The 11,878-nt window shown below is 39.1% G+C and overlaps 1 protein-coding gene across 1 annotated transcript; it reads right to left on the bottom strand.

The window, feature by feature from the left end:
• Positions 1-2,307: 2,307 nt before the first annotated feature.
• hapln4 (hyaluronan and proteoglycan link protein 4) lies at positions 2,308-11,555 on the bottom strand. The gene is made up of 5 exons (XM_017477428.3): positions 11,386-11,555; positions 9,778-9,895; positions 8,487-8,849; positions 5,445-5,747; positions 2,308-3,593 (listed from the first exon to the last, which is right to left on the bottom strand). Exons 1-5 carry the CDS (start codon positions 11,392-11,394, stop codon positions 3,238-3,240), a joined length of 1,149 nt encoding a protein of 382 aa, XP_017332917.1. The 5' UTR covers positions 11,395-11,555; the 3' UTR covers positions 2,308-3,237.
• Between the last annotated feature and the right edge of the window lie 323 nt (positions 11,556-11,878).

Below are 11,878 nucleotides of genomic sequence, written 5' to 3' on the forward strand. Positions count from 1 at the left end.
TGTTCATTTCTCACAATGATTATATAAATAAGAATTACAGTCAAGTGCAAAAGGTTGTATATGCCTTAGAATAAAGATTACTTCATAATTACTTCATTTAGTGCGATTGTACAAATAAGTTCCAGTGTTGTATGTTAAGATATTATTAGTTAAAAATACCAGTTTAAACGTTTCTGAAGATTTTCTTATAATGTGTATGCCTATTTTTTGTCTTTATAACTGGTGTGTTTTTAAAATCAAGTTTGGAGACTTCAGAGTATTGTTTAGTTGAGTGTGTGTGTGTGTTTTTTTTAATATCTGTAAAATAGAATTACACACGCATTTTCTCCTTTTTTTCCCAAAAAACATAATGGAATCCTTTGCACTTGACTGCATTTGCCAGGAATGTGAAATAAGTCGATGTGTATTTTATACTTGATTAGTAGTGATTTGTGTGTCTGTTATATATTGAACACAGTTTGGTTTCTATATGCTGATGAGTGTCATGGCCGCCACAATGGGCTCTGAACTACACTAGTATTCCCAACATGTCTCTAATCACTCTCACCTGTTTCATGTTTCAACTTGTTAGCACCACTATTCAAGTTTTTGGGTGAGTCTCAATCAGCTCCCTAGGTGATGAATCAGTATATCGTGCACATGAGTTCGTGCACTAGTATGGACCCTGACTCACTGCACATTGGGACACTGAGAACTCATTTTCCAGCAATATGACGATGTACTTGTGTTGTAAATTATCAGATTTACAGTCAACTCCTGAAGTTGGCTGTGAGTTCATCCAGCATTTTTTCCAGAAGGGGAACATAGTGCGCATCGATGCTCCCTGCTTTTTATGGTGCATTGTGGGATTTTTTAGTGAGAGAATATCCAAGTGCACTGGAAGGATTTTGTGATTGAAACAGCCCTTAAAATGGCCGACTGTTTTATTTGTACTTGATACAATAAATGATCTGCACTTGCATCCACCTCCACCTCCACCTACAATCCGTGACAATACGGGGTTCGTCTGGATTATTTCCTTATGTTTATTTTTATTTTTTTCATTTTGAGGGAAATATATTGAGTTAGAAACAAGATAGAATAAATTGCAATCTTGTCTCTAAATAATTCTTGCATTTTTTTTGACCTACAGTCATAAAGCTTAGATGGCTGGCTAGCATTCATGTTTTTACCTGGCGACTTTTAGAACTGTTAGCTATGATGTTAGGCATGCTAGCTGGTGAAAGCAAAGATTAACAAGTTAACAAGATTAAAAAATTCTATGCAATCTATTAATGCAATCATTCCAATGTGGCTTGGAGCAAAATAATAATAATAATAAGTTAAGATCACAAAACCTGCTTCTCACCTTCATCACCTTTATCCATTCATATCCATTTATAACTCTTCAAACAATCTGACTTATGCGAACAAAATTTTGTACCTGTACTGTAGAAGTGGATATTGATTGAGCGTAATGGTGCACTGGGTAGCATTGCCACCTCACAGCTCTAGGTTCCCTGGTTCACTCCTGAGCTGGGATTCGTGTGTGTGTGTGTGTGTGTGTGTGTGTGTGTGTAGTTTCTCTGCATGTTATTCCCATGTCTTTGTGAGTTTTCTGTTTTTTTCAGTTCTGCTGTGTATTCAACTCTTCACTCTGTGTAACATTACGCTTTTGTATGGTTCCCTCTGAGCTTGTATGTCTCACCATGTTTGAGTTTTTTTCTAGCCTCCTGTCAACAGTGAGAAATGGGACACATATGGTGGCTCTTCTGCTTCAGCTCTACTTACCCTTGGGCTCTGCTCAATTGCTCTAAGGTCACCTAATTTCACTTTATGCTGAGAGAAGGAAAGGCGAAGATCAAATGAAATGAAAAAGCGCACATTCAAGAGCAATAAATCACACTGGCACACACACATGGCGTTTCTTATCTGCTGTTCTCTTTGTTCCTGATGTGACGTCAGATCACTGGTTAATAGGGCTGAAATAAGGTCAAAGCCTCTCAGGTGTGTAAGAGAAGTATGTCCTCTTCACAGTGATGAGGCGGTTGATTTTGACCGAAGCGGTTAGCTGTGAAACGTGCTGGATGATCAGATGACCCTGAAGGTTTGTACTATAGTGCTGTATTATAATTTGTCTGTAGCATAATAATTTTAATTACCTTTGATACATTTGATCTCAGTACTGGAACATGTATTAAGGGGGGAAAAGAAACAGCTTAAATATAACACCAATCGTTGCCTATTTACGTAGAGTTAAAAAAATACCTTTGAAATTCATGACCATGCACTTTTTTTCCCCTTCAAACTAATATTTTCTTAAATGTCATCCAAGTGTCTAGGCACTCAACTCTGAGTTGCCAGGAAATGCTTCCAGGAAAAAGCGCCAAATGGATGAGGCAGTTTGCTGGAGGCAGAATCAGCCATCGTCATGGTTACTAACAACCAACTGCTGTGCTTTCTTTCCAACCAATACCACAGGTCTAACTGCAAACAAAGAATAGAGAGATGCACATGAACAGGTAAAATATCTTTAATCTAAAGTGCATTACTGAAGGTAATATTGTGCCACATCACAGTTTGATAAATAGTGCAATTTTCTGACCACTAATGAGGTAGCAGCAGCAACATGAAACTCCCTCGCTGGTATGTTCAACTACCAAAAACATGCGTATTGAGTTATTGCTATCAGGGCATTACTGTCATCTAAATGATGCTTGTAAAAAGTCACTGTTTTCACAGCTGGCTTTTGTGTGCTTAGTAAATGGCTTGTTCATTTCTGCTACTGAGTGCAACAACAAAAAGAAGTGCCACGCTACGAGCATGCCATGCCAAGCAGAGCTCTTCACTTTTCTCTCTACCTTCATTGCCATGCCAGGATCTTCTCTGCCTAATGGCCCGCATTCATTATGACGTGAGCTAAATTAGCCCGCTGAGCAACTTCCATTCTAATTAACACAGTGACAGTGTCTATACTTCCGACTAAATAAACAACAGAAAATAAATCCTCATTAGCTGTCCATGCTACATATGAAGCAGACTAAAGAAAAAAACTAATGAGTTTAGCTGGCATGTCATAAAGGACATGACTGCAATTTTCTTTTCAGATATGACTGACATCTCATTTCAGGCAAGCGAAGGAAATAATGTTGGCTTAAAGGCACCCTTCAGCTAGCATAGCTACTAATATAGCGTTATCCGTCAGTCAATTTGGCAAAGCAACTGAAGCTGTGCTAGTAATGCAGTGCAACTGCAACCTCAAATGCTCCTAGTGAATGATGTGGTGTTTGGAACTGGAGACTGTGTGGACTGGGCTTTGGTGCTGCCTGAATCCTGGCGGAAGCAGTAGGCCCCGTAGAGGCGGAACTTTTTATCAGGGAAGCCGAGGGTTCGGACACCGGGATCAGAGCCTCCGCAGCGTGCACGAGGGTTAACAATGGGGTAGCGCACGCTGCCGTCATCCACCCAGCCTGCATCACAGCGGTCCAGCAGCTGGAACTTCCAGGCTGCATAGAGCTGACCCACCTTAGCCAACGCTGCACCATCACGCTGACACGCCTTCACTGCCTCAGCATAATTCACCTTCTTGAAGCGCTTGAGGAAGTACACCTGACCTAAAAGAGACACACAGGGAAGAAGACATCGAGTGTGAGAAGATAGTTCTCCAACCCTCTGCATGATAGACAGGCAGAATGGGGAACAAATGTGCTTGGAATTTACAATCATACCGCAATACCCAGCCATGTGAGTCAAGAGCTCTTCAGTGAAATGACTATCAAATGCTTCAATTTTCTATGCACTTTTGTCAGTTTTTCTCTGTTGCAGAATTACATAAAATTGGATTACTATTATTATTATTATTATTATTATTATTATTATTATTATTATTATGGACACTGCCTGTACCATGATGAAAATAAATGCAGTATTATAGGGTAGTTCGCTATTTAAGGTGCTGTGCTAGTAACCAGAAGTAACCATGGTGAGTTCAAATCACAGGACTGCCAGCCCGCTACTGAGTACTGAGGTCTGACTCATGAACAAATCCTTTTTACATGATTCTTTTTTGATCAGTTGGGTTTAGAAATGCGACTGAATCAAACATTACATGATGTCTAAGCAATGTTAATGATATTGGTTTAAGATGTCTCGCACAATTTCAACAATGAGACAATTTAACCTCATAAAAAAGATATTGCCGTTCCCTGAGCCCTTTTTAGTGAATTCACACACCACTCATACAGTAAATGACACGATCTCAACTGTGTTTGATTTAGGAAACCAAAACTCTGAGAATCTATCAATAATTACGCAGATTCGCAGATCCTTTGGTGACCCATTGAGATCTTGCTGTTGATGAACTCATGAGTCAAACTTCTTCACAGAGTCAGTTGGGAGAACTGGTTTGATATACTGTATTTGACTGTATTTGGCTATAAATGTGCACGGGTAATAGGCTATAGACACCAGGAACAACATAAAAATATACAATGGCAGCCAAAATGTGCTGCTGTTTTGTGGAGGCGTGAACACAATATGCGAGAGAGACATTAGGACTATGACTACAGAGCTGTCCTTTATAAGTCATCACCCAATTTCTCCTCAAGTGCATTCCTGTGCGCGTCCATCTATATTAACTAGCTTGTCTTATTTTGGAGTTAAATTATGTCAGATATTGCTTTTAGTTGAGATAATTAGGTTTCTAGGCCAAAAACATTGGCGTGAGCAGCACACTGGTGCTTACTCGGTGGGCTAGCAAATTAATTTATGATTGTCCACCCCTGCTTAATCCTCAACAGCTCATCTCTGTTGATTATAATGATGAAAGAATCCAAGAAATTAATAGATGCAAATAAATGAGAGTATGGAAGAAAATGGCTTTTCCCTTCCCTATTTCCCTGAAGGCTGTGTCTAAAGGTCCTCCAGTTGGTCAGTGTTGGAGTATGAAACACAATCAGCCCAGGTGTGAGCATTTCTGAACTAAATGGTTTTTGTAATAGGTAATTTGGCAGTGTAATGAAAGGTCTGTTAGCTCCCAAGATTGTGAGTACACCGGAAAAGCTCTAATAACATGATGTAGCCATTTTGATATTACAGCACTTGGCTCAAATTCTAAAATAAAGCCCAAGCTTACACATATAATTCATCCAAAAGGTGAAACCAGTTTGGCTCCCCACTGTGTTTGCACTCATTTCTGCTGATTTTACTCCATAATACAGTAAATCATATTTGCAGCCCAGTTTTGATTTGGAGAACGGTGCTGTTGCAAATGCATTATTCTGACAAAGCCAGCTTTGGCGTATGGTGCTCCTTCTGGCTCTTTAATCTTGGACCTCAAAGAGAAGAAAGCAGATACCGAGGGAGCTTATGGCCAGAAAAAATGGTGAGTCCTCTCGTCTGAGGCCTCATACAAACACAGTGGGAGAAGAGAGAGCTTCTTTAGCCTGTGGTGCACCCACACTCACCATTGAGTTTCGAGGTGAAGCAGAAGGCATCGTAGCGCTCGTCCTCTTTGTGGCGGTAGCCGTAGTTGCGAACGCCGGCAGGAGTGTCTTTACGGCCGCACTCATCACGAGGATGAGAGATGGGATACTGCACTGAGCCATCCTCCAACCAGCCCGCATTGCACCAGTCTAAACCGTCCCGCCAGGCTTTGTGCAGCTGGGCATGAGAGGCCAAGATGGCATCCTGTTGCTTGCACGCATCTTCAGCTTCGTGGTAGTTTAGCTTGTAGCGGCCCAGTCGAGGGTAGTACGGAAAGACAACACCTGTGAATTATACATAAGAAATGTGTTCTTACCACACTTGCAATTTATAGATTATAGTATACAGATTATAGTATACAGTCACCATCCACTTTATTAGGAACACCTGTACAATGCACATTCATGTAAATATCCCATCAGTCAATCATGTGGCAGCAGGGCAAAGCAGAAAATAATACAAGTACAGGTCAAGACCTACCGTTAATGTACACAGCAAACATCAGAATGAGGAAAAATGTGATCACAGTGACTCTGACCATGGCATGGTTGTTGTACTGATTTGGATATTTCAGAAACTGCTGATCTCTGGGATTTTCAGACACAACAATCTCTAATAGAGTTTATACAGAATAGAATGAAAATCATCCAGTGAGCATCAGTTCCTTACAGTCATCACTCTTTACAACCATGATGAGCAGAAAAGGCAGAAGACCACATGGGGTTCTACTCCAGTCAGCCAAAAACAGGAATCTGTGGCTACAGTGGTCACAGGCTCACCCAAACTGGACAGTTGAAGATTGGTCTTTTTCCAATGATTGGCTGATTGGATAATCGCCTGCATGTGCATTTGTACAGGTGCTCCAAATAAAATTTGATGGTGAGTGTGTCATGTCATGTGCCCTATAGGACTGTCACAATTTAAAATGAATAATAAAAACCCAATAATCCCATTATAATAGTTTACTTATTCTATAGGAAATAATCGACTCTGAATCGTTTATTTATGTATTATTAATGATTGATAATGATTAATTAATTGTTTCTTTTGGGGTTCACCAACACTGGCTTTCTCTCAAATTCTAATTTTCTTTCTTATATACTAACCTTTTAAACCCATTAATCTAATAACGATATGTCTATTTCTTTGTATACAAAGTTTAATGAAGTTAATATTAAGTCTTTAAAATGGGTTATTTTTCATATTCTCACATATTGAACAAGTAACACAGAGTAGCACTTAAGGGCAAACAATTATGAGGTTCAACCTGCCCTTGAGATTTAAAACAAAAAAAAGATAAATTATTATTATTTCACATTTACCACCTTCATTAGCATCTGTCTGAGAGCGTGTATGCATGTTCAAACAGAGGGCAGAAAGATTCTCGTGGGTGGGATGATTTCAGCACAATGAAATCTCAATGCACTGTGTAGTTTACTTGCTGCAGTTTCAGCAGTCAGCTATTCTATCACAGCCTGTTATATTTTATACTACAGCGCTGTTGAATTCTCGATTCTGTTTGACAGCAGCCGCAGCAATAGCTGGCCACAAAACAAATCACATGTTTATATTAATGTGCTCGTAAATGATTTTTAAAAAGTGTGCAATTGTTGATATTTCTATGAGACCTTTTATGAAAGGAGTCTCCAGTGTCAGCTCTTTGTACCTGTCAGAGGTAAAGACTTTAGTTTTCCAACATGAGAAAATCTTCAGGCCAGAGGACTTTGAGGTTGTTTTGTACCATGACAAGCTGCATTTTTTTGTCTTATTAACTTTAAGAGAGAGAGAAGATGAGGGAACAGCTGTTTATAGCTGCTATAATGTAAGTGATAACAGGATCTAACTCTTTAGATTTTGTGGTGTTTCCACAACATTGAACAAATAAAAAGGATAACACATGCTTTTAAAAGAAATATATAATTGTAATCATTGGCAAACTACTGAGTAATTCTGCTTTGTGTTGGCTCGCATCATACCATGCCATCATTGGCTGTTTACTAAAGTGTTTAAAAAAAAAATGGTTAACAAATAACTTTCTCCAACTTAATGAAGACAAAACCGAAATAATTGTTTTTGGTCTCCCGAGATTGAGAGTTGGGCTCATTAATGAGCTTCGTAATCGCTTCCTCTCAATTTCTTCCCAGGTTAGGAACCTTGGTATCATCCTGGACTCAGAATTATGCTTAACCAAACAAATAAATTCGGTTATTAAGAATAGTTTTTATCAATTACGGATTATTTCTAAACTTAAAACATTTCTGTCTTTCCAAGATTTGGAGAAGGTTATTCATGCTTTTATCACATCGTGGATAGATTATTGTAATTCATTGTACTTGTACATTGTACTCAGTCGTCTCTTGCTCGTCTCCAGATGGTTCAGAATGCAGCTGCAAGGCTGTTGACCAGGACAAGGAAATATGGTCGTGTCACTCCAATTTTAGCATCTCCCCATTAGCTCCCGATCCAGTTTAGGTTCCAGTTTAAGATTCTGTTGTTTGTCTTTAAAACTATTAATAATCGAGCTCCATCTTATCAATGATCTTCTTACACCACATTCATCTAACAGATTGTTAAGATCTTCTGATAGGTTTCTTTTGTATGTCCCTCAATCCCGTTTAAAAACAAAGGTGGTTAGAGCTTTTTCAGTCGCTGCCCCTCGTTTATGCGAGTGAATAACTGCCAACTGTCGCTGGATATCCACCTTGCACTTTCTATTATCATTTTTAAAATGAGGCTGAATGCGTTTCTCTTCTCCCAGGCATTTTAATCTAATTTTTACTATTGTTTATTGTCGGTCTCTATTTGATTTTATTCTGTTCTCTGTTTAACTTTTTCTTACTCTTTTCAGCACTTTGGTCAGCTTTGCTGTGTTTAAATGTGCTATATAAATCAAATTTACTTACTTACTTACTTACTTACTTACTATTGTTACATTGTACATATTACCAAATAAATTCTCACAACCTGTGGTCTCATGGTGCAACCCTAACTGATGTATATCATCAACCAGCCATGAACCAAACCTTCAAGGTCTAGATTGACAAATCCAGTGTCATCCTCCATGTCGTTGGTGACCTCACACTCGTAGCGGCCGTAGTCCTGCAGCGTGATGTTCTGGATGATGATGGAGGCGTCTCCCGGCCCTGCCTGCTCCAGTTCCACACGGCCACGGTAGAGCCCGAATGTCCGCTGCTGCCAGCCCAGTGCCACAAACACATCCTCAAACTGGAAATCGTCTGTCACCTTTGTCCATTTGATGCGGATGCGGTCTGGATCCACACTCTCGGGCTCATGGTGGAAGCGGCAAGGCAGAGTGATGGTGCCACCTCGATGTGTGACTACTTTACCAGGAGCCGTCTGTACTATCACTGCTCCAGTATCATCCTCTAAAGCAAAGCAGAGTGAAGACCAGTTACTCCCAGGTGTTTCCAAAATTATACACACCATGAACTGCTTTTCTTGAATAACATTGAGATGTTTACATTTTTACTTCATTTAGTATTCTCTGAATTATTCCTGAGATCAGTAAAGTTTTCATCTTAATGTTTGAACCAGTTTCATAAATAACTGGATGATGAGGTGTTTTTCAGTCCTGTCTGTCCTGTTGACGTTTAGCATTAGTAAACATACGATTGCTGTCTCTTATTCAAGTAAGCCTGCATGCTTCATGGAATACACTATGGCTCGTTTTCTTTTGTAAGATTTTTTGAGCCGCTTGAGTTGCCTGGGAACTGGATTTCATACAGACACGCTTCAGGCCTCTCCATCCCTCAGCCTGAATGGTCTGGGCAGCTCAACAAAGCATTAGTTTAATACCGTCTCAGCTTTTCAGTCCTGATCAGTGAAAGTAAAACCAGTACTGACATCTGCTCATTAAAACCCTCCACTGAATGCTTGTCTGAAATGTTGTCAACGACTTACAGTCGCTGAATGAAAGCCAAATGGTAAACTGACCCTCGCATTAATTCAGTTTCTGACATCTAAAGAGCCACAGATGTGTTTAAGAAAAAGGGACATAAATGAAAAGCAATGTCATGGCAACCAGTTACTCAATTCAGAGTAATTTGCAGCTGCCAAATGAGTCTGACGCAGCATAGACAACACAAAACAACTTGGTTTAAAGAGACAGAATCTGCAGATTATTCTCTGTTACATAAATACACACAAAAACTAAACAAGCACAAAGACTAGACCAGGACAGACAGAAAACTATACTGCTAGTGCCTTTTTTCACCTCCCTTTGGACTCTTTCATCATGTGAACTAAGTGAAATCTCAGTGTGTGTATGCTGTTATCCAGAGAGAAGCGTCTTACCCAGCACATGCACTACTTTCCTTCTGCCCTTGTCTGACTCAGCTGAGTACGCAGTCACAGTGGGGGAGAGCAGCATGCTGCAGCTTAGCAATGCCAAGCACCATGATTTCACTGCGGGCTTTAGACAAAACATATGCAGTCAGGAGGCAGCTTTTTTACCACGTACAACAATAAACACAGGCTTACTGTGAGATGAAGAAGATTTTTTAATAGTAATCCTTTTATTCATGATCCATGGTCTCTGATTGTTTTTACTTTTTAATGAGGATCAAATGAGGATCATATTCATAAATCTTTTGTGTGATGAGAGAAGACAGACGGACAGAAGATAGATAGATAGATAGATAGATAGATAGATAGATAGATAGATAGATAGATAGATAGATAGATAGATAGATAATACAACAATAGTAAGACTAGATTTAAAAAAAATCAATATTTAACATTATTTTCTATTCTAAAATTCATAACTATTTAAAGTCTTGTTTTTATGAAAGCTTTGTGCACACTGCATTTAATTTGTGTAAATCCCTAATTGCTCCATCTGGGGATTAATAAAGTATTATCTTATCTTTACTGCTGACATACACTGCAGGTATGCCCTGGATTCTTCTAGACAGACACACACACATCACAGTCATACACAGACAGAGAGCAACACTGTCAGAAAATATATGCTAAACTATGCAGTGTTGGTTCTGAAACGTTTCACAGCCAAGGAACCCCTTAACTTTAAAATAAATTCCACAAACCTCTTCGGTCCATATATATTTTACAAACATAATCAAAACATTACAAAACATAACAAGCTATTCAGATAATTGGTTCATTATTTAAATGTGTACAAAAAAATTTGGCTATGGATTGGGGCCATAAAGCTTTTTGTTCCTGAACATTCCACCAGCAGAACACATTAGGGTCCAACTTTAACATTAATTAACATTTATATGACTTGTTTTTGAGTTACTGAGGTTTAGATTTGAGCAACCAGTTAAACCGGGAAATAACTAAAAGAACTCAATCATTATTGAAATACCTTTCATTTTTTATTTCCACCACTGTAAAACAATAGAAATAAATCACTGATCCCCTGGCTATAGATCAGAGACCTCTGGGGGTCCCTGGACCCCACAGGGGGGCAAAGCTTGTCATTGGGGAGGTTTTTCTTTTGTAACTCAAATTACCAGGAAAGTGAATATTGTGTAGCTTTAAAAGTTATATAATTATATAAGGACTATCTTAGAATACATTCATCATTTGCATTGTTTGTGCCCTAGGGAACTTTTTTTTCTGAAACTGCAGACATAGATATGTAATTTTTACCTAGACATTTAACAATGTCTTAACACATGAAAACTTGCTGTAAGACTTCATGCTATAATACATTTTTTTCTAGATGTCTGTTTTCCCCAGACATGTGTCATAGCTCAGTCCTCAGAGACTCATGCAGTAGTGCTGCAGTAACACAGGACTAAATCACAGCTATACCTTTAGCCTCAACACTCCCTGACTACTGCCGCAGTGTCGCCGGATCAAGGTTACTGTATAAAATCTATATCATCGCAATCCTCCTTGATTACCAGCGTGCAATGGCGTTATCACACTCACCACTGTCATGAATGCTCAGGCGGCAAAGTGGAGCTGTGTGTGTTCCTCAAGCGCAGTCAGGAATTAATGCGCTGTGCTGCAGTTCAGTCACGAAACACACTGACTCCGTTCTCCTTTCTCCTCTCGTCCCCCTCTTCCCTCATCCTCCTCTCTTGTTATCCTCCTCCTCACTGCTGCACTTCCTCTTTCATAATCTAATCCTTTTCTTGAATAAATACTATTTATTTAACCCACAATTAGGCTACCAATAAGGGATGCTTGTTTTTGTTTTCCAAACTAGGTTTGAGACTGCCTGAAGAAATTCTTTTAGGGTATATAGTTTTTTGTCACTGTCAACAGGTGATGTTAATGAAATGTAACTAGCTGTTATTATTAAACAAACAATTTAAGTCAGTGCATTATTCTAGTTCAGGGTTTCCCAAATTAGCGGCCAAGACTCCATTCGTGGTTGTTTGACTTACTCTGATTTTATAATCTTTTGTTTTATTAATTT

Source organism: Ictalurus punctatus, chromosome 10 (genome assembly GCF_001660625.3).
Source record: "Ictalurus punctatus breed USDA103 chromosome 10, Coco_2.0, whole genome shotgun sequence".
In the NCBI taxonomy this organism is placed as follows: Eukaryota; Metazoa; Chordata; class Actinopteri; order Siluriformes; family Ictaluridae; genus Ictalurus; species Ictalurus punctatus.